This window comes from Carya illinoinensis, chromosome 9 (assembly GCF_018687715.1).
Source record: "Carya illinoinensis cultivar Pawnee chromosome 9, C.illinoinensisPawnee_v1, whole genome shotgun sequence".
NCBI lineage: Eukaryota > Viridiplantae > Streptophyta > Magnoliopsida > Fagales > Juglandaceae > Carya > Carya illinoinensis.
Window position 1 is genome coordinate 3,591,745 of NC_056760.1, and position 23,860 is coordinate 3,615,604.

General features: G+C 34.7%; 3 protein-coding genes across 6 annotated transcripts; 1 reads left to right on the top strand and 2 right to left on the bottom strand.

Moving 5' to 3' along the window:
• Window positions 1-1,938: 1,938 nt before the first annotated feature.
• LOC122277167 (adenylosuccinate synthetase 2, chloroplastic) lies at window positions 1,939-5,056 on the bottom strand. Its single transcript, XM_043087061.1, has 4 exons — window positions 4,488-5,056; window positions 3,406-4,098; window positions 2,821-3,132; window positions 1,939-2,418 (listed from the first exon to the last, which is right to left on the bottom strand). The coding sequence occupies exons 1-4, from the start codon at window positions 4,794-4,796 to the stop codon at window positions 2,248-2,250; spliced, it is 1,485 nt and encodes a 494-aa protein (XP_042942995.1). The 5' UTR covers window positions 4,797-5,056; the 3' UTR covers window positions 1,939-2,247.
• Window positions 5,057-6,721: 1,665 nt separating this feature from the next.
• On the bottom strand, window positions 6,722-14,215 carry LOC122277201. Of its 4 annotated transcripts, XM_043087120.1 has the most exons (16): window positions 13,879-14,204; window positions 13,665-13,673; window positions 13,009-13,447; window positions 12,694-12,787; window positions 12,218-12,404; window positions 11,677-11,935; window positions 11,050-11,265; window positions 10,881-10,967; window positions 10,669-10,803; window positions 10,092-10,205; window positions 9,709-9,956; window positions 9,497-9,577; window positions 8,557-8,788; window positions 7,717-7,815; window positions 7,431-7,616; window positions 6,722-7,241 (listed from the first exon to the last, which is right to left on the bottom strand). In XM_043087120.1, the coding sequence occupies exons 3-16, from the start codon at window positions 13,357-13,359 to the stop codon at window positions 7,143-7,145; spliced, it is 2,388 nt and encodes a 795-aa protein (XP_042943054.1). In that variant the 5' UTR covers window positions 13,360-13,447; window positions 13,665-13,673; window positions 13,879-14,204; the 3' UTR covers window positions 6,722-7,142. The 4 variants fall into 4 exon arrangements, with proteins under 4 accessions (XP_042943054.1, XP_042943053.1, XP_042943055.1 ...); XM_043087119.1 differs by lacking the exon at window positions 13,665-13,673 and having other exon boundaries at window positions 13,879-14,203; XM_043087121.1 differs by lacking the exons at window positions 6,722-7,241; window positions 13,665-13,673 and having other exon boundaries at window positions 7,447-7,647; window positions 13,879-14,213.
• A 3,072-nt stretch (window positions 14,216-17,287) lies between these two features.
• Window positions 17,288-19,195, top strand: LOC122275932 (protein FAR1-RELATED SEQUENCE 5-like). The gene is made up of 3 exons (XM_043085278.1): window positions 17,288-17,873; window positions 18,018-18,329; window positions 18,474-19,195. The coding sequence occupies exons 1-3, from the start codon at window positions 17,288-17,290 to the stop codon at window positions 19,193-19,195; spliced, it is 1,620 nt and encodes a 539-aa protein (XP_042941212.1).
• The last annotated feature ends 4,665 nt before the right edge of the window (window positions 19,196-23,860 follow it).

Genomic DNA, 23,860 nt, shown 5'->3' on the forward strand with positions numbered 1-23,860 from the left:
TTTATATTATATATATTATATACTGAATTACTAATTAATATAATATAAAATTCTAATTTTATTATTCAAATTAATATAACATGTTATATAACATAAAATTAATCTTATAATTTTTAATATAACATATAAATTTTAATCTTAAACATAAACACTAATATTAAGTTATTAATATAAACTTACTTTTGATATATATACATATCAATGACAAATATATTTTTGGCATAAGAAATTATAATTTTTTTTTGTAAATATATTTTTACACGTTTGATTATATATACTCATATAAAAAGTTTAGAACTTATATAGAATATAGTTAAATTCAATACTATATTAGTATGTATTAATTATTATAAAAAAATGTACTTATACTATAATATAAATAGACTAATAGTTTAGTATATATAAACATCATATTATTACTAACATAAATAATTTTTAAAATTGAAAAAATTAGAAGTTTCGATTTCGGTAATGAATCGGTTCGATATCAGTTCTTAAATTTTTAAAACTAGTGTATATTGATTTGGTTCTAAAATATATATAAAATTGAACCAAATCGGGCCAATTATACCCCTACTTATAATTTGCAATCATAATTTATATTCTACCAACACAAAAACAAATATTTTATGAGATTATGATTAATATATGAGTTTAACCTATATTTCTTTTCTTTTATTATTTGTTAATAATTTTCTAATTAAAAAAATATAGATAGCATGACATGATATTACTAGTTATATATAAATTATAATATTTATTAAAAAGATAAGCGAATTGGTGGCAGTGGACTAGTTTTATGAGTAACAATATGTAACAAAACTTGTGAATATAATATGAATATGATATGAAATTAGTGAGTTCAAATTTAATATTAACGAGTTTATATCAAAACGGGTTGATCCGTTAAAACATAATTGATAAACGTGTTAACCCATTTAACCGTTTTGACTTGTTTAGATTTTATTTCAAAACTATAAATTTATCGCTATTGAGTTAAAATATTAGTATTTCTTAATATTCTTATGTTTTTATTATTGGAATTGTAATTCTGAACCTATACTTATGTTTGTAATTGTAGAGTTTATAATATGAGTTTTATTATATGTTAAAATTTGAAAAATATTGATATTTCTTGTTAGTATGTAGTTTATATTTTTAAAAATATTGTGACTACTAATGAATATAGATTTTAACTTTTATATAAAATTATGTTAATTAAGTCAAATAAGTTATACGTGTTAGTTCAATGAGTCGTGTCATATTGACCTATTTCTAATTAATTATTAAACATATAAAACATGCTGATACAATACCACCTATTATCTAAATAGGTTAAATTAAGATTTGAAAGTCTGACATGTTTAACTGAATTAGTCAAGTTCAGATTGATCTATTTAGTCGAATATATGACTTAATACAATATGAACACAACTCAAAAACAAGAACTGTCACCCCTAACTAGTTTGAAGGCAAAACATTATTACAAAAGAAATTATAATTTTAGGGAACAGAGAGTTAATTCCCCCCACAGTTAATTATAGCTTCACTTGTTTTATTTTAGGAGGTTCTTGTTCGGCTTGGAGTTATTACATTTTTTGGATTTTTTTTATTTTTTTTTCTTTTTTTATTTGGGGGCAGGGATTCGAACCTGGTTTTCCAATTTGGAGACCACCTTATGTCATCTAATGCAAATGGCTTTGGCTATATTTTTTCAGAGTTAAACTTACAAACTATCGTGAATTAATATAAAACATCATATTATAAAATTCTATTTATTATAAAAATAAATCTAACATGTTTAGTTAAACCAGTTCATTTTGTAAGATGGTCAAATATTTTTTTTTCTCACGGAAAAAAGGATCAAGTGAAAGGGTAGAGAGGGGAAGAGCAAACGAGTGACTCGGAAGAGAAACGAGTAGTTATTGAGCAAGGAAATAAATAATAACTGAGGTAAAATCACTACTTGATGGTTGATGCCAACGTATCAGACAAAAACTTAGCACATCATCAACAGTGAAAACTCGAAAAATACTGAACCAGAAATTCTCCAAATTGCTAAACCCAATACATAGCGATTGGAAATGCCCTTCCACTGAAGGGAATGATGGGTGCATAACTGTTGCATCAAACGCATATAACGTGCCTTACATCTCTCCAAGACAAATCTAATTTCCCTTGCATCTTTCTTACCTCTTAAAGAGCACGAGAATCCTCTCGAGCATCTAAGATGTAACAATTATCAATTTATTTTATTATGAGGGCATCACGTCCAGGTCCAACACCAATATAATGGATGGGTACACCAACAAGTTCTTCTATCCTTTCTACATACGTGCGTGCAGCCAATGGAAGGTCAGCATAGTTTCTGATAGAAGAAATATCACTCTTCCATCCGGGTAATACCTCATATTCCACCTACACAGAAAGAACACATAAATCAAGAAGAATTCACAGAAATCCTAAATCAATCAAGAGGGTGTGAATCATTTTAGGCAAGTCATGAAATCAAAGATCAGTTAGGACAATGAGAAGTAGCATACAAAGCTCCATCCCTTTTTGTTTGTCATAAACAATGCTTTTAGGCTACTGAGGAGGTGAGGGTAGCCTGGTCTGGTGTAAGATGGAAAAAAAAAAAAAGAAAAAAATAACTGCCCTCACAAGGCCTAGCATCCCTTACATGCTTCTAACGTGACGTAAAAGACCAGCATCCAAGCACTGCTAATGCAGTACCCAAAAGGAAGCTAACGGATTTTATTAATAAATGAACATATCCCCAATATTAAACTTTGGAAAGGGGGCTGAGGTTGGGGAACTTGCCTTCACTTGCTCAAGAAGATGAAGATCTCCAGGGAATGATTTAATTGGTGTACCATCGATGTGTTTATATGCAACCCCCAACTGAATTTCAGGAAGCTCCGACAACACGTCCAGTTTGGTAAGATTTAGTGATGAAAAGCCATTGATCTGACAACAGTATTTCAGCGATACTATATCAAGCCAACCACAACGACGAGGACGACCTGTAGTAGTGCCAAACTCCTGACCAGCAAACCTGAGTAGATCACCCCCCTGACCCAATATTTCTGTAGGGAAAGGACCAGAACCGACTCTTGTAGTGTAGGCTTTTACCTAAACAAGGAAAGCTCAAGTTAAGAATCTCAACTAGCCATGTCAAATGTTCTTAATTTATTTAAGTGCAGTGCTAAATTTAACAAAGAGTATGTGGTACCATAAGATGTTTTCTACAAGATACATATGAAAACCCATAGTTGAAAACACCCACATATTTTTAAAAACCTAGCGTTCGACATTTAAGACACCACCCCCCAAAAAAAAGAAAAAAAAAATCTAGATGCACAGCTTAACAATCTCAAGTAGGGAGAGAAAAAATTAACCACTCACCACTCCAATTAGATCACCTATTACTCTTGGAGCAATGCCAAGACCGGTGCAAATCCCACCAGCAGATGGGCTAGAAGAAGTAACAAAAGGATAAGTTCCAAAGTCAACATCTAGCATGGTCGCCTGTCCACCTTCAACCAAAATCTTCTTCTTCTCTGAGATGGATTCATTCATGACATGCACGGTATCAGCAATGAAGGGCTCCAATCTATGGGCAAACCTCTTGTATCTTTCAACTTCTTCCCTAAGCATTTCTGGTCCATAGTTAAAACCTTGGAATCTTGAAGCTGCATCTGACAATAAAAGATCCAGCTTTTCAGGAAAAGTATCCATGTGCCTCAGGTCATTTACTCTAATGCCATTCCGAATAACCTTGCTTGAGTAACATGGCCCAATGCCTCTCTTAGTTGTGCCAATAAAAGATTTGGCAAGCTCGGACTCTCTAAGCCCATCCACCACTTGATGGAAGTCAAATAACAAATGAGCACGGTCAGAAACCAGTATCCTTCCTTTGCAGGAAACCCCATTGGATTCTAGGCCATCAATTTCTTGAAACAGTCCCGGTAGATGCACCACAACTCCATTCCCGATAACACACAGAGTATCCTCATTAAGGATACCAGATGGAACCAGGTGAAGGGCAAATTTCTTTCCCTCCGCATTGTATATAGTATGTCCTGCATTGGCTCCACCCTTGCATAAAAAATTGTTCCGGGTTTCAGGCAAAAATTAATTGCAATTACAAAATAGCTGCAACCACCAAATGTGTCCAGCCAATTACAACTCGTTAGAAACATGCTTATTTAACTAATTAGCCACCACTCAAAGGATCTTGAATCTCTCTGATTCCTAACTATGCTGAAAGACTCCGCTATGAGGAAACGGTCAAGTTTGAATCTTTACGCCCCACGCACATCCTATTTCTCGAGAACTATTAATAAAATTGGAGTCTTTTTTCTTTTAATATAAAGCAACAACAATTGGGTGTTTCAGCCATTATTCACACACCCAATATAAAAATCCATACTAAAAGCATAGATATGTGCACATGCATATGCATCTGTTTTTAAGAGCATGTGTACCTGACAACGAGCAACGATGTCGAAGTGCTCGGCCAAGATATCGACGAGCTTGCCTTTGCCTTCGTCGCCCCACTGGGAGCCCAGGACGCCCGATACCTGACTCAGCGACCCAATCCGACTTGGATGTCCCTGGGCGGCGGTGTCAGATTCGGCCACGCCGAGAGAAGCTGAGGCCAGAACAGGCTTTACGGAGGAGCATACGACTACAGTTCGGCGGCGAGGGGGAATGGGCCTGTGGTGCACCCCCACGTACGTCGTCCGTGGGCCCGTGATGGGGTTGGTGTCGAGTGCGAGTGATGACAGTTTCATGGTGAAAGAGTACAGGGGGAAAGCAAGCGAGGAAGAGAAAGCGAGTAAGAGCACGAGAGAGAAGGAAGTGGGAGCGAAAATATGTGAGAGGGTTTCGGAGGGAGTGGGGATTCGGTCACCTGCGGGTGAAGTGACCAGGGGTATATAGTGGAATTGCGTTGCTTTCACGTTGATGCAGTGAATCTGGGTAAACGGCAGCAGTTGGGAACATGGGAGACTGCAGAGGGAACTTTGAGTCTGGGTGATTGACTGGTTCAAGTTTCATGTATAATGATCCTTTTGCAGCCGAGATGATAAATTTATAAACAAAATATAATAAATAATATCTAATTATTTAATATCATATTATAAAATAATTAGAAGATGATAAAAAAATTAAATGATGAATAACGTTACTTAATAAATAAATAATATTTTGGCTGGATTCTTAAAATTATCTGTATGTATCTATTAAGTTTTGCAATTTACAATTTGATGTATATACATGTTATTTAGGGAAATGTTGTCCCGAGGAAGGTTTCCGATGTAAGATTTTTTAATGATTAAGAAAATATTTTTTTAATGATGTTGTGATTTTTTTTAAATGTTTAATAATATAAATAAATAAGTAAAGGCCAAATGACCTTATCGGGAAACATCTTCAGCTACACCGCTCTGTTATTTATTAGTATCTAAAACAGTTATAATAAAAGTTTAAAATACAAATATTTTTATAATAATTTTAATTTTTTATTTGCCAAAGAACACTTGCACAATCTCATGGTAACATATTAAAGACATACATTTATCTGATTTTTAATACTTTTTATATGATATCTCTAATGAGACATTTGTAGTTATAAGGTATAACAATAATTTAATTAGCTTAATTTAGGGAATAAGATTTTCTAGACTAGGTAATTTTCATCTATGGCAAGAGTGTGGAGGCCAAGTCAAAAAGTTTATCAAGGGAAATAATCTTCATATTTAGCATATGGGTTATCCATAGAATGAGCCTTGTGTTTTGCAATAAGAACTCATCAAGGAATTTTTACCTAATATTTTACCTTATATGAAAATTTGAAGGTCTCTTTCTCTCAAAGTAACCATTCCCTTGCGCTTCTCTCCAACCTATCCAAAAATAAGTTTCACATTTCTAATTCCACCGGATCAATACACCTCTACCTCTATTTTTTATGAGTTCAGTTATATATAATTACTTTTGCATATTCTTTATACACTTTATTAGTGTGATTGGTCAAAATAGTTATTTTATTTTTAAAAAAAAAGTAACGCAGCTAATCACATTAATAGAGTACATAAAAAATACGTAAAAGTGATTGTATATGAAATTTTTAATTTTTGATTTTAATAAAGAGAGAACTCCTCCGGTTAAGGGGTTAAAACCCACGACCTCACTCTCAACTGCTTATTTTTTTATAATAGTTGATGTGAAAATCTCTGCCCTGTTATTGAATATCACCTAGTTTTCTTACTTGGTAACATAAACTGTAGTTGTACTACTCTTCTTTGCACTGAGTCTTGTGAGATTTTCCGGAAACAATTTGGATAATGGGTTCTTATTCCTCTTGCAGTCTTGCTGATAGTATCCACCACATGAGTTTGTGGTCGCTATCTTTCAAGTGGTGCTTTGGTTTATTCATTTCTTTATTATTTGTTCAACCATGCTCTTTTAACCTCTGAGCCCTTGCGATCCCATTAAATAGAATACACAGCATTCCTCACTCCTTCATGTAATAAAAAGTGCTAATTTGTTTCCTCACAAGTAATGTAACAGTGCTACTTGATCCACATATATGTAAAATAGGGAAAATTTGTGTCTCTCATCATGCAGGACTAATGTGTTCTCGAGTAACCTCTAAAATTCCCACGTGTTCTTTGATAGAAAATTCCAGTAAAAAAAAATCCAGAAGGGATAGAGAAACTTGAGGAGCAGACAGATAATTTTGCCATATTATTATCACAAACATCAAAATAGACATATTATTCTCTATCATTTGTTCTTTCACAATTTGCTTCCACATATTTTCATGTAAACAAGAAATGAGCAAAGATTTTATTGAATTTTCTTATTAATACTTTCCTGAATATAATGAGCCGGAACAAGATGCAAATATGTATCCCACATGTATGCTGGAAGAATAAGAAATTCTGTATGTGTCCAACTCTTGTTAGAAAATTGATTTCTGAATGAAATACCAATCGGAGAAATGGTTCAGGCACTCTTTTAACTGGCTGCTACCGTCTGTACAGGCTTTGAGATACTTTTTATGAATCTGAACTGCCAATGAGAATGGTCATGTCTTCATCCTTTCAACTTGTGAGCCCTTTAGCAGCAGCAGTCTCTCAGTTGGTTCCTATCAAACATTCTCTAGGTAACCCAAACTCTTTTTCTAGATGTACATGTCGTCTCCAGGGGTCATTATGTAACTTGTAATGCAAAGCCTTTTTAAGACAAGAACAATAGGTCAGCAGATTCGTATAGAGACAGGCAAACACACAAAGATACACGTGTACACCTGCTTACACTTATGCTTGACTAGAAAGTAATCTGATCATTTTTTAAAACTCAGTTTCCAAATGTCCTAAATTACATAAAAATGATCTATGTATCTGTCATTGGATGTAGCATACCTGTATAAATGTGGCAAAGACATCGTCTTCAATTAATTGCAAGAAATCAACTGCCCAGTCCTCAACATAGCCAAAAGCATTTTTTTGCCTCTCGGCTTCAAGCATAATAGAATCACGATATAAGAACCTCTGCCAGATTTTCCGTACATTGGCCAGCTTATATTCTATTTCTGTCTCGTTGAATCCCTAGAGGAAGCAGAGGAACCCACCAGTCAACCTAATAAGCAACTTCCATCTTAACGTTTCTTGATCTCAATCTCATATCTTAATGCTAAAAAGACATTACCCGGAGAATCTTTATCAAATTTGGAATTTCATCTTCGTGTATCCGAACAGCAAAGCTTTCATAGTTGAGCACATTCTCGTATGGCAGGAAAATCCCATCCTACATGTAAAAGCAAATAAATACTATTTCACCAAGGCCAACTACCCCATATTCTATAATTTGGTTTGAGCTTTCAAGAACTCAAACTACAAAATTCTTTTGTGAAATCATATTCAAATAACAAGAGGACTACGACATGATAGTTTTAGGCAACACGGGACAGTCTAGTAGCTGCAGTTGCACAAGACTTGGATTGGGAGAGCAACGTGCAACAAGTAAAATATTGGGGCAGACAAGTGATCAAACCTTTTCAGATCCACCTTCTTACAGTGATGCCATAAACAATACTGTCTTACTAAGAATTTTAAAATATTGAAACCAAGTCCAATTAGGTCCACGGGTGTTGATCAGTCCTGGATGTAGAGCTTTTATTCCACAAGGAAGTGGTCACAATCATCACTATATCATTGGTCTTTACCCAGGGTGCACCTCAAGGTTGCAATACAAAAGTGGCTGAATTGTGGCCTCATTTTAAGCCAATCCTGGGTTCTCCAAAGCTTTGATGTGCAAAGACTGTAATGAGTGTGCTCTGTGAATAATAATCTTAAAAGCTATAATCAGCTCTGGAGTACTTGTGCAATCAACTCACTAGCCAGATTTAGAGCAGCAATCTTTAAGCTGGTTTCCTAGAAGAAACTGGCTCTGGTAATCAGTGACAAACTAGAACAAACCCATTATTAGGAGTTTAGATGTTACATGACTTCTGAATTGGTGGAGAAACAGGGTACAGAACTACAATACCTGAATGACCACAGGAATGCATCCTTGCAGAATACTATCTTCCATTCGACCGCTCCAACCATCTCCAGGAAATACCCCACAGAAAACAGAGCTGGCTAGATCCTCGTGATAATTTTCAGAACGTAGTGGCATTACAATTACATCTTCTGCATGCTGTTTCCCAAGCTTGCCTTCCTTGTTAGGGCTTGATCCAAACTCTTCTGCTATTTTTTGTCTAATACCCATACTATACCTGCATATATACCACCAGACTATTTGTTATCTTCCAAATACCACTCAAAGCAATGACCAGTCTCTCTCTAATACCCAAAACTGTTATCAGAACTAGAAATTCAACCAGCTGAAGACAATGACCATATGTACCACTCAAAGCATGCTTATTGAAGATGGAGCAGAAAGTGACTGGGGGTAGAGAGAGATTGGTTGCACTCCTTATTCAGGAAAACATAAATTCCAATTGAATTGAACCAGCCAAGAAAGGCAGGGCAGTCTCTGGGCATCAATTTTGTTTTTAATGAATTGGGCATTGTAATTTCAATCTCACTGTTTAGAACCCTACAAGAAGATCAAATCACGGTAGATTTTCAACTCGAAATTACACGAGTGACCACCGAAACCTCAATGCCTGTCTGCATATGGCACGAACCACATAACAACCTGCAAGAGTTGGTAGGCTGGAAAAGAAAGTGAGAAGTAGGATAGATATAGTGGTTTATGCTACAATTCCCCCAGTACAAGCATCAAAGACAAGAAGGCCGGTAGGGTTGGAAACCATAGAAACTCGTAAACAATGATGCAAGTTCTTTTTCTTTTTTTTTTTTTTTGTTGGGGGGGGGTGGTTGTGGAGAGAACAAAATGGAACGGAAAAAACAAATGGAAAAACAACTGCCATTTGTTTTGCCATTTGAAAACATTCAAAACAGGTCATCAGTAAACTTACGAAGCTTCCGGCCTTCCATTTAGGTAAGCTGGTCCTAGATTTCCATTGAAATAGAACAGTGTCTTTCGCTTATCTCGGGGCCTGAAAACAAATCATTGAAGTGCTCATTTTAACTTTCATGTATGGAAACTTTGAAGTAGTTCTGCATTGTGAAATCAAGCCAAACAAATGAGGCAAGAAAGATGAGACTACGCATTCATTGAAATGTGTACCTCGCCCAAAATTTTGAGCTTAATGCAATACCATCAGGACGTTTCCAAGCAGGCAGCACAAGATCTTTCTCAGGTTCGAAGCATGGGTGGTTGCCTCTTCGGCTGGAAGGAATGCGATCCCAGTTATCAGCCCAATAGGCTGTTGTTGAATGGTTATGCTTTGAGTTTGTGTTACCCCAGTGGACCAACATCATGCTACTCCATATCTCCTTAGGGGCATAGCAAGCACCTTCATCCCAGGAAAAGAACTGCCATCAGATATAAAAGTGACTTCATTAGTGTACACACTGTATAATACTCTATCACAGGCAAGGTACAAATGCATTCACTTTCTTTAGTTTTCTTCACACTAGCAATACATGATTTCTGTATTTATAGCATACCCAAATATGGTCTCTTCCCGATGAGCGATTCCAGTAAGGATATTTCTCGACAATATGATCGTAGGCATTCTTATAAAATTCCAGAGTGAGAGAACTCCTCAAGCCCTTATGCTCCTGAAAAATTCAGTCATATTTGCATAACAATGGGAATCATGCATGCAAGCAAACAAAACCAAGGGATGCAAATTGAATGTGGAATCTCATACATACGCACTCATACAACTTACCTTTCTTGTTTAAGTATCAAATGATGTTTCTAGCAGGTAAAAATGAAGTAAAATAAAATTCCTAATCTTATGCTTTGATCACATTACTGTTTACAAGCATCAGGCAGTGTCAAAATTCATTTTGAAAGCAGAAAAATACCAGGGTTGGAAAGTATGTATTGTCCATCACGGACAAATATTTGTGTCAAAAGGTCTATCAAAACACAATGCATGTGCAAAATGCAGGAATGTACACACACGCACACATGCTCACATAGAGAGAGAGAGAATCAGAGTCACATGAATGTAAAAATAAAGAGAAAACGAAGATATGAGTGTCTGCAACACATGCAACAGCCACATAAGTGTACCTCCATGCTCAAGTGAGGAGCATCATCAGCACGAGTTATTATGCATGCATCAAGCACAGGAACAAAGAAAAAATCTGCTTCTTCACCATTCAATGTTCTATGTGGACTGGCTAAGATGCTTTCATACAGTGCCATCTGCATAGAAATAATTATAGGATTTGTTAATGTTATAAGTTGACTAGAGTCAAATGTCAATCTAGGTTTAAATATACCTGGGCACCATACAGCTGATCTGTCCACAATGTTGCATTCTTGTCATCATATATTCTGTTTACACACTCCAACTTAAAATGGCGACCCTACAACATCGAACAAATCAAAAAAGTGAAAAGCTTGATGCTGGCATTGATCAAGAAATTACTTTTTACAGTTCATCCTGACCTCAAGAAGAAGGCTGTTGAAACTTGGGGGCAAGTCATAAACATAAATAAGGGGCCTTTTCTTTTTCACCAGGGCATTGAGATTGACAATCTTCACTGTGAGGTGTGCATGATCAGGAACATTAAACTGAGCTGGTCGAAGCCATTGAGGCCACTCTCTGATAGAAGATACAACAGATGGAATGCTGCAATCTATTCCATACCATCCATTGTCGCACTGAGATATACAGTAGTAGATTTATCTTAGGCGATAGTGACATACCAGAGAAAAGCAAAGCACACAGCAACAATGGTAATATGAGCTAACTCAAATATGAGAACTGACATGGTCATACATAAACAGTGGACATTTATTAAATTTAAATGAAAATCGAATTATATAACTTTTTGTTGCATATGTTATTTTTGGATAGTTTATGAACATGCAGACAGCTCGCAAAATGTATAGAAATCAGGACTATCATGAATAACACCTGACCAACTTATCATTTTGTTCACTACTTCAGCCTATATATATGCAAAAACATGGTTCACTTAAAAGCATTTTTGCCAAGCTTTATTATCTCTGAAGCATATTAGACACCAAAGATTGATGAAATTAGAAACAGAAAATAAATGAAACCATTACTTGACAAAATCCACCACGGCAATGCCCATGTCCAGAGCATTGATTAATACAAGTACATAGAACCGGAACTTCACAGAATCGCCCCCAGAGACCATCGTATTTGCAGTCACATTCCTCTTTGAATTGCACCTTGTTAGCATATGCTTCAGATGGGTCCACATTACACCATCCTGGTTTGCTACCATTGGTTGTAAAAATATTATCAAGGTCAGCTTTCGTCCAATCAGTCAGTTTGGGAGCACCAGGTTCAGAAGGTAAGCTGAAACAGATGTTAGGAAATTGTAAGCCACTTGGTTAGGTTTGGGGAGTGAGATGAGAATTTTTGGTTTTAGATGAAAGTTTAAAATATTATGTTTTAATATTATTATCATTTTGGGATTTGAAAAAGTTAAATTGAGATTTGAAAAAGTTGAATTGTTTATTATATTTTGTATGGGAATTTGAGAAAATTGTAATGATGAGATGAGATGTCTCATCTCATGCCCCAAACTAATGAAATACTCTAACAAAAAGCCTAGCTTAGGAATTTGACTACACTTACTTTATGTTAAAGCCACAGGCCTCAGGCACTGGACGATTTGGGTATTTTGAGCCTTCTCCGCAGAAGCACATTGCTCGTGTAGTGTCACAGTAAGTAGGGCATATTGAGACAACCCATCGCCCATATGGTTGTTCTGGTGATTGTGGGTAGTTGCATTTCAACTGTTGTCTTTTGGAGCATTCATCTCCTGTCAAAGCAGCAGATATTATGCAGCCGATAACAATATGATTGATCGCATAGGAACATTAATTTTGATTCGGGGTTAAATTGAATATGAAAACGCAGATACTAGACAAAGCGAGTTATTCAACTGGATATCATTATGACAGTTCACAAATTATATCAATAAAAGTCCACCAAAATATACTTTCTGACTATGAAGATAATAAATTGGAATAACACTCATCTATTTGCTGTTTCTCCATCAATTTATAATCGAATTAATAGAGTGAAAGAAGGGAAAAATTGATACTGACCACTATATCCATGAAAGCACCGGCATTGTCCGAATTCACGATTACAGACCCCATGACCACTACAGTCTTTTTCACAGTTACTGCCACCTATTATCTGATAACAGAATAATTAGTCATGAAGCAACATTCTTCCAAAGTGGAAGTCAAGTGGTGTCACCCTTAAGCCTATAAATCTTAAAATGGCTGCATAAACACTCACACGCACAACCTACAGATGGCCATTTTATGGAGTAAGTATTGCATACAAAGTTGGCACTTCAACACAAAAAACAGCAACGCACTCTTACACTCTTACAGAAAAACATTTACAATCACCTCAGCAATGCTGACTTCTTTGGTAACTGAATCACAACCAGAAAGCCACTGTCCAATCTCAGCCTTCCATGGGGCACCACGGTAGACAACCTCCATGTGCAAGTCAGCTGGAAACCTTTGATCTAAATCAGCTTTGGGCTGTAGATCTTCCCTAACATGGCTGGTTGTTGCCTCGGACGATCCATGAACTGGGACACAGGCATTCTGAGCTTGCTTGAAGTAATCAAAAGAAGGCCCCAAGGGAAACAGGAATAGATGAACTATTGAAAGTAACGCCACAATAGAAGCAATTGCTGCTATCAAAGACCATGAGCATTTCCACTTCTGAACAGAGAACATATCCATAAACATCTATTCCGGGATAAACCCAGCCAGATTTATCTGTTCAGATTTTACACAAAGCGATCCTTCTTCTTCACTTTAATCCCTGTAAAAGCACCTGAAAAAAGAAATTAATTTGCCCTTAGACAAACAAAAATATGCACATACACAGTCACCCACAAATCTACCTTTCTGCCAAATATTGAATGCTAGATAATCGTTAAGATGTTGATGCTTCACATCAAACCCAATCTCTACATAAGGTGAGTGACCAAACCCACTACCCCAGGTCATGAAATAGATTGATTCACACTAGAGATGAGCTACAGTCACACCTTGATAATCTTTAATTTTGCAGCACGTCAATGTATGAAGAAATTTCAAACCAAGACGTTAGACGTGAGTATATTTCCAAAGGAGGAACTGAAAATGATCGATTAGCAGCGAGGAATAAATAAAGAAAACCAATAAAACATGATAATTGAACCAAAAAACCAACGCAAGAGATTGACTTTGACTGACTTCTGGTAACAGGGAGAATTTACTAACCTTTTTGTCACATGAAGAATTCCGAAATTGGAGGATCCAAAACGTGAACCAGAAGATTCGAGGCAAGAGAAACCCACGAATTTGGAAAAGAAATCGATGAAATAGTGAGAGAGAGAGAGAGATCCCCAGTTGACTTGAACGTGCTCTGAGTTCTCACCCAGATTAAAATAATCGAAGCAAAATATTTAAAATTGGGAAAAACGGCATCTGAGAATGGTATAGGGATAGAAGGGTCGATGCAAAAGCCGTCAAGGTTCTAGCTGAAAATATTGAACCAACGGTACAAAAAATAACTGCAGAACCTTTCAGTTAAAATGACTGTTGTTGCCCTTTCCCCTTGCATCTTACTGTTGCCAACCCCGGCTATACGCAAAAATTAAATAACGTATGTAACATTTTCTTTCAATAATTAACTCACAATTATGATAGCAATTTGAAAAAAAAAAAAAAAAAATTATATCAATATCTGTAAGATTGACCAAGAGCCTAACAGCCTAATCACGTATAATCCGGTTTTCCGAGTAGAAAGTAATTCGAACTCCCACCCCTTTATATATAAAAAAAATAAATAGAAATATCTGTAGGATTGTATCCATGAAGTTTTTCTTTCAAAGGTCTGACAAATAATTAATTTTTAAAAATAATGCATGGGGTAAAGATTTTTAAATAAAATTATTCAATATTTAATTTTTGAGAATTGATAATACTCATGGAACTATATCACCGAAATGAATAGTCAACCGTCTTCTGAGTTCTGATATATTAATGCATCCATAAATAAATAAATATTGTCAAAATAGAGACTAAAATAATATTAGTAATACCACCGTCGGCTTGTTGGCATCCTCATCTCTCTCCTCTTAAAATAAAAAAATAAAATTATAACGTTATTTATATTACAACTTTATATATATATATAAAGATTATTGTGGGTTGATACTTGTTTTTCCATGTTACGATGAAGAACTTAAACTATCCAAACTTTTGCAAGCGTTTATTAATATTTTATTTTTTAATAAAAAATTATTAGTTATCTTCACCGACTTATCCATATCTAAAAGTTATCCCACTTTTTAATTATTAAAGAAAAAATCTAGTCCTATCGGATTATCTATATCTAAAATTTTTAACTTTCACCTACATTAAATGGAAAGTAAAAAGAAAATTCGGTATTTACTGTATACTAAGCAAATATATATTTTATTATTCTCTCTCTCTCTCACACACGCACACACACATTTTCAGAGATTATTTTTTTCTCTTTCATACGACACTCGACAGCAACCTACACTTTCGATCTCTACCAATTCATTCAAAAAATTGATTATGGGTGGCTATGGGTAGAGTACCGGTTGAGTTCTTCCAGCGAGAAAGCTTTGTGAGTGTTGGCCCGTAGAGTTGGGTGCTGCGACTGGTGAGGCTTGCGTCGTGGGATGAGGCGGTTAGGGGGAGGGTGAGGGGGCAATGGAGGGAAGCTCGGTGGTGTATAGATAGTGAATAACCCGGGATGACTTCTGGTGTAGCATGAAGGTCCTGTCGTGGATGATGTAAATCACGGTGTGGATGAGGGGTGGTTATCTGAGATGCATATTTGTTGCTCTGTTTTGGATTGTCTAAAATAGAGGTTTGTGCAAGAGTTGGGCCGTGTGCATGGGTTGTTTTCATGGTGGTTATGGCGTGAGGTAGCGCCTTACGGGGTGGCTTCCATGGTTTGCTCGTCCATGGAGCATGGAGGAGGTATGGTGTCGTGTTGGATAGTGCATGGCTTCGTCGTTAGGTTGGTGAATGTGAGAGAAGCAAGAAAGAGGGAGGAAACCGTGATTAACTGAAAAGATGTGGGGAGGTGATTACGGGGAGGAGAGAAAAATGAAAGGGGAAGGAAACCGTCGTGGTGGGAAGGAAGGATAGGGAAGAAAATTGGATATAGAGATTTGATGTGAATTATTTATTACTATATAATAAATAAATAGATAATTTAATGTAGAGGTTTGATGTGAATAGTCAAAGTCAAATTTATCTTATATTATTTTATTATTATATAATAAAAAATAGTTATTCCAATGTGAATATTTATGTAAATGGAATAACTAAAACCTAAATTCATCTTACATTCATCAAAATTATCATTTACATATGCATAATCCAATAACAATACTCTAAGAGCATTGGTATTAGTTTATCTATATGTAAAAACACCTCTTTTGAAGAATGATTTTGCCATTCAAGAAAAACTCTCACATTAAATTATGCACCTTCAGTCAAAATAATAATAAAATATTTTATAATATTAATTTTTTTCCTAAAATTAAATTTTTTATATATTTTTTACAATTAACATCCACTACATATATTTGGCATTAATTAATACAAATATAATAATATGAAATATAATTTTTTGTAGATATTATATTAAAAATATAATAAAATGATAAAAAAAAAATATATTATAATAATAAAATGAAGGTAAAGGTGAATGTTTGTTGTGTTATTGGAGGGAGAAGAGGAAATGGGAGAGAGAGAGAGAGAGTGGGAGGAGAGAGAAATAATTAGTAAAATAAGATTTATAGAGTAAATAATAAATCTCCAAATTTATATAAGTATTTTTCATAGCTATACAAAAATATGGAAATGCATAATCCAATCCAGTAAAATTTAGGGTCATATTATATAAATATGTCTTTGCATATGCAGACCCATAAACCAATGCCACTGCAAATGGGTTCGGCTTGGGTCCTGTTACTTTTAGAACAGGAAATCTCCTGTTAAGTAAACCGACGTCGTGTAGAGGTTCTCAAATTACTTGCTTGTGTAGATATATTTCTTTTTGGCGGGAGAATGCGAAAAGTTTAGATACACTGGCCAGTGTTCCGTATATATATTTATTATTTTTCTTAGCTGAACTCGTTTGACATACAGTCATAAAAATCATTTTTCCTTTCTGATAAACTACTTGCTCGCACGGAGAAGAACAGGCAGCAAAAACTTGAGATATTGGTAAGTGTAAATCTCCTTTGTTCTGCACTTTTCACTCTTTTATTTATAAATGTAAATCTAATTTTTTGCTCTGTTCAAAGTCTTTTAATTTTATTTGTTTTCCTTATATTTGAGTTGATCTCTTTAAGGTTCTTCTATTTTTACTCTGCATATTATTTCCTTAAATCCAGTTTGGTCTTCCATTTTCTACGACAAAGCCATTATTTGGTTTTTTTGTCGCTTGTGCTTGCCCTTTTTACCGACTATATTTCTGTAGTTTGTGTTTACTAATGTCTTTCTAACGTGTTGACAGAGTTTTTGTTGTTTTCAATCACTTTTAAATTTTCTTTTGGATAAGTACTTGTCACTTTCAAGGACTTGATGTGAATCTAAAAGTTTAGATGCTTATTTTAATTTTTCACAGACCGTAATATATATGGAAGAGATAATCAACAATAATGATCAAACTTTGGTTATAGATCATACACCAAAGCTTGGACTTGAGTTTGATTATGAACAAGAGGCATACGACTTCTATAATGAGTATGGAAGGAACTATGGATTTAGTATTCGAAGAGAGTGGTATAATAAAAGAAAAGTAGATGGCTTGGTGACTTCAAGAAAATTCGTGTGTTGTAAAGAGGGACTTCAAGCCCAATGCGAGAGAGATAGACAAAAAAGATATGAGCGAGCTGAAACAAGGACAGGCTGTAAAGCACATATGATAATTCGACATGATAAAGAAAAACAAAAATATTGCATTCATAGTATTGAGCTCAATCATAATCATGCTCTCCATATTCCACAATGTGCTCACATGATGCCATCACAACGAAAGATTTCAAAAGCACAAGCATTAGAAATTGATTTGGCAGATGATAGTGGTATACAATTGAAGGATTCCTATGAGTTCATGGGTAGGCAAGTTGGTGGAAAAGATGCTCTTGGTTACACCAAGCAAGATCAGAAGAATTATCTTCATAACAAACGACAACGAGAGCTAAAATATGGCGAGGCAGGGAGTTTATTGAGATACTTCCAAAAGCAAAATCGAGAGAATCCTTCATTTTATAATGCTGTACAATTAGATGCCGCAGAGCAGATAACAAATATTTTTTGGGCAGATGCCCAAATGATTGTTGATTATAATTTATTTGGTGATATAGTTTCTTTCGATACAACATATAGGACTAACAAGGAGTATCGACCACTTGCAATGTTTGTTGGGTTTAATCATCATAGAGAGACTGCTATCTTTGGTGCTGCACTTCTTTATGACGAGACCATAGAGTCATTTAAATGGTTGTTTGAAACTTTCTTTGAAGCAATGTCAAGTAAGAAACCAAAGACAATATTTACTGATCAAGATCCAGCAATGGCAAAAGCTATCTCAATGGTAATGCCAAGTACCTATCATCGGCTTTGTAAGTGGCATTTAATGCAAAATGCTATGAAACATGTTGGTCATTTATTAAGAGGTGAGGGTGGCTTTAGAATTGATTTTAGTGCATGTTTTAAAATTTATGAAGAGGAGGAAGTGTTATTCAGTGCTTGGGATTCTATGCTTCATAAGTACAATGTATGTGACAATTCTTGGCTATAACATTTGTTTGAATTGAAAGAAAAATGGGCAAAAGCATATGTGAAGATGTCATTTTCTGCAGGAATGACTTCCACACAATTGAGTGAAAGTTTGAACTCTGATCTAAAGGATTATTTACAGTCAGATTATGATATTGTAAAATTCTTCACACATTTTGAAAGGTTACTCAATGCTAAACGCTACAAAGAGTTGCAAGTAGAGTACAACTTGAGGCAAAAGTTACCAAAAGTTAAGATTGCATCACCTATGTTGGTGCAAGCAGCAAATACATACACTTCTCAATTATTTTTGAAATTTCAAAAGCAATATGAAGAGTTTCAAGGAGCTTTTGTTAAAGAGCGTGGTGAAAGAGACTTGTCTCATGAATATGTAGTCTCAATATATGGGAAGCCTAAAGATCGTAGAGTCATATGGAATTCATTGGAAAACAATGTTTCATGCAGTTGTAGGAAGTTTGAAAGGTGTGAGATTTTGTGTAGTCATGCTTTAAAAATTCTTGATGTTATGGATATTAAAGTACTTCCAGAAAAATACATCCTTAAGAGATGGACAAAAGAAGCAAAAAATGAGAGTGTGCAAGACTTCAATGGACATGATATCATAACAGACACTAATTTGGAAGTTACAACTCGATATAAGTCTTTGTGCCCTTTGTATGTCAAGCTTATTAGTCGGGCGGCTGAATGTGAAGAAGCATACATGTTAACATTGGAAAATTATAAGGAAATTATAAGGAGTTGAGTGGAAAGATTGAAGATATATTCAGAAAAAAATCTGATATTTGCCAAATTGAAGATTCTCAACAACATTTATTAGAGGACATTACAACCACAAGTGTTAGGGGTCTTAAGAAAAAACAGGGTTGTAAAGGAAGACGTCGATTCAAAAGTTGCCTTGAGATGGTTAAAAAGAAGAAAAAATTAGCGGCCACCATCCCTCACAAGAAAATCAGTGTACACTTTATGCTAAAAGAAAGAGAAGAAGTAGCAACGGCCAACCTCAACAAGAAAATAAACATTTACAAGTACAAATCTTGACACTCTACTTTAAATTTATATATGTTCTTTAACATACAATCTTAATTTAGTGATTGTAAACATGAAATTTGGTCAGAGTGTAACTTCATCTATGCAAGTTAGTGGAGTTGATTGTTCCAATCTATTGTTTCCATGTCATCCATACCAGGTATTATTCCTTACGCTTCTCTTTTTTTATTTTCATTTAAGGTGATTTTACAAGTAAAGGAAATTTTATTATGTTACTGATCATGAGTAAATGAAATAGGATTTTTATATACCTGATTCTGCAAATGCTAATGACCCTTACAATATTTACCATTCATCACTATATCAGGTACTCTTCATAAAACCAACGTTTTTTTTTTTGGTTAGTATTGAGTAATTTTTTATGTTACCCAAACTAACAATATTATCTTCAGCTTCGTTGAATAATTATGACTTTGTGGAACCTACTTTGGAATATTACAGGATACTATGAGTGAATCATGTCCTCATGCAAGTGCAAATGTTCAAGACACAAGTATCTAGGACTTCTTCCAAGATTAAGTTATGTTTCACCATATCATTTTCTCCAAGAGAATATGTTTACAACTCAAGTATGTGCAGTTAGACAACATATGGTTATGCTTGGTTGAAGGATACGATGAAGTAGTTTTGAGGCTATTTTTTGTATATTGGAGAAAATATCAAGTATTGGTACATTGATGCACAAGTTTTACAAATGTATTGTTTATAAACTGAATTCTGGAATGCCAAACTTGATAAATATAACTACTAATTACACTTTTGAGAGTAGCATATTACAAACTAGAAGAAAATATCCCACTTCACATTCTAAGAGTATTTTTTACAAACACTTGTCCTACAGTTTCAACTAGATTGATAACAACAATAGACTATTTCATAAATAATACTAGATTACAAATAACATCAGATATCCCACTTCATATTTGCCAATCCATAATTTTGCAGTTAGTTCTTGCCAGTGTTCCAAATGAGTTTCGGTGGCCAGCATATAAGAAAGATGAGATATATTCAATCATAGTGGCTAGTGTATGGAAAAAACAAGGAGATATATACACATCGGTTCTTGCCAATGTTCCAATATCTCAAGTATTTGCTGCATGTTCTTCTCTGTGCGATGAGGTAGTTTACCTTTACGTCAAACGAGTTCAACTAAGAAAAATAATAAATATATACATGTTTAGTGGCAAGTGTATCTAAAAAGGAAAAAAGATTTTTTTGAGTATATGTCAAACGAGTTCCTGTATGTGCCAAAAAGAAATATTTTGAGTGTATTTCAAACGAGTTCCTGTAAGCGCCAAAAAGAAATATATCTACACGAGTAATTAATTTGAGAACCTCTACACGACGTCGGTTTACTTAACAGGAGATTTCTTGTTCTAAAAATAACAGGACCCAAGCCGAACCCACTGCGAATTTGTCACAGTACACATCCAATCCAAAATATTTCCAAACCATAACCTAATCAGAAGCATTGAATCGCCCTGAAACTTTTGGAGATTCTATTTTTCTTTTCTTTTTTTTTGTCAAAATATTGTGTGAAATTCCCTCTTCTTCACAAATCAAATTCATATTATATTATCATCTTACTTTTATCTTATTATATAAAATTTGACACATTTATCACTATTAGATAATAAAAAATTATTCAATAAAAAACTATTCAATGATGATAAATATATTACATCTTATATAATGAGATGTAAGTCAGATAGTAATGTAGTGTAAAAAAATTTCTATTAATAAAACCGTGCAAACATATACCCTCATTTTCCTACTGTACATGTATGTATTTTTCAGAAAAATAAATGACGAAAGAGCTACGCCAGCAAGGCGACAACCAACTACTATAACCTCTATATAATCAGAGAGAAACGGACTCGCTCTCTCTTTCTCTCTCTCTCTCTCTGTGGCTGAATACTTGGAAGTCTCTAAACTTGATAGCTTCACAATAAAGAGAATATTTTTTAAAAAAAAGTAGTAGAACTCTACGATTAAAGACTATAATTTTAGTGGGTTAATATTTTATTTTCTTGGATAATTGTGGTGGACTGGATCAAGCGATTAGAAAACGAAAGAAATGGTTACCATCTGCTTTCTCCCCAAAGATGGAACCAGAAAAAGAATCACCTCAAAGTCAGGATTGGGAAAAGTACCATTTGGCTAAAATTTTGATAATCTTGGCAATACCCCATAATTCGACGCAGGATTAGAATCAAAGTATCCTCTTGCCATGAGATTTTTTTCCCCAGGAACATTGCCCTAACTATGATCGATCATTCCAAAACTATCTCAAGAATCATTCGAGGAACTCAAATCTCAAAATACCCAAATATAATAATCATGTCTAATTTGTAATAACTATAACAGTCCGTGTACATCAAACCCTAATAACATCATGGAACTGATCCAATCCCAGAAACTAACAACACCGGCAAGATGAATAATAATGACAAAACGTTAAAGAGAGAAGCCAAAAAGCAAGGTAAAAACTTTCAACTCTCAGAGAAAACCCAATTCATACAATTAAGGGTCATGTGAAGAAACACATCCATTTACATCAAAGCAGATCATGACTCATGCCGAAGATTAAATCCCTAAATAAACGATTTAACCCCACAATTCGTCATTACAAAAACAGCACCAACACCACAAACCCACAAATAAAAAAGGGGGAAAGAAAAGGTAAAAAACAAACAAACCAGACAAAATAAAAGAGAGAATTTGTGTGGTTGCATTTTGGTGGGTTTGATTGGTTGAATGATAAATAGTCTACCTCCTGGTTGGATGGAGGAAGGAGTTGATGATGCGAGAGAAGGCGAGGCGTATGCGAGGATAGGCTCTGAGGGTGAGGACGGTCGTCTGGCGAAGAAGGTCCTCAACGGTCTCCACGAACAGATTTAGGCTCCGGATCGGCGGCACGTACAGGGTCAAAGGCACCGCCGAGAAGGCCACCGCGAAGAATAATTGCAGCATCGCGAAACAACCCCAAAACTTGAAAATAATTCGATGGATTTTATCGGTGATGATGTCTGTGTTTTGTATTTGGCATAAAATGATAATATGATGTATGAAGGTGGTGTTGTAACTTTTGTTACGAGGTAATTAAGATCTCTCTCTCTCCGTGTGTTTATGGTGGTTTTCTGTATGCAGATGTGGGTTTCTGATTTTGAACGGTTGGTGGGCGTTGGTGTTTGGATTTGGAATGCGGACGTCAAATAAAAGAAGAGAAATAAATTGAACGAGGAATAGAAAATTAATAAGATCGGAGGGGGGCTTAAAACTTGTGGCGAGTGATGGCAGGCTCAGCTGTCTTGTTTAGGCCGATTTGGAAACCAATTAATTTGGGGGGTTTTGGAAAAGGCAGTATTTACCCATTGGAAGAAAGAAGGCTACTCCTGCGTTGGGAAACTTTAGAATGGTCATTAGTTGGTCAATGTGTGAATAGTGAATCTGGATTCTGAAAACAGACTTTTGACTTGGGACCACATATATTCTACTTTCTAGAATGAATCGGGCGTGTGAATTCTTTGACTAAAGACGAGATTTTGGTTTTCTTTTTTTCATTTTTTGAGAATTTTAAATTTAAAAAAATGTATATTTAAAACGTATCTTATAATTTTGAGTTGATATGATAATGCGCTTCAACCTAAATAAATATTTTAAAATTCACTTTATGTTTCTCTCTCGTTTTAAATGTTCAAACTAACATGAGTCCGATTGAATATTAGATTGAGTTGAGATAAATTGAATTTTTTATGAATAATAATGAGTTAAAATGATAGAATAAGTTTTGTGAGACCTATCTAAAATATGTTTAAATATTAAGATAAGTTTATATGTATTTATGAAAAGTTGAAAAAAGTTACTAGTCTCACGTGTAAAAATATGTTGAGTTGACAAAATTTATAGGTCTCACATGTAAATAAATTTTGAGTTAAATGGTATTTAGTGATTTAAAAATTATACGTTTAAATATTAGGATAGGTCTAAAATAAAATCTAATTAAAATGAGCTAAACTCATTTAAGAATCAAACAAAGCCTCACTCGTTGTATATTCCAGAAATAGAATAGGAGACGCGTTAGTTATTAAAGCCATAAATAAGTAATATAAGGTTAATTTCTTATTCTTTGTTTGTTTGTTTGTTAGGATAAGGCGGTTCTTATCCTTGCTGATGAAAGGAAGATTGAAAAAAAATAAAAATAAAAAATGAAAGCATCAATCGTGAGGGGCAGACCTCAGCTGCTGCATAGGCCAATACCATCATTTAATGATGGTTAACAAGAAAAGAAACAAAAGAAAATCGGAAAAATTTAGTTATAAATATAATTATGCATTAATATGTATATTAATTTAATATA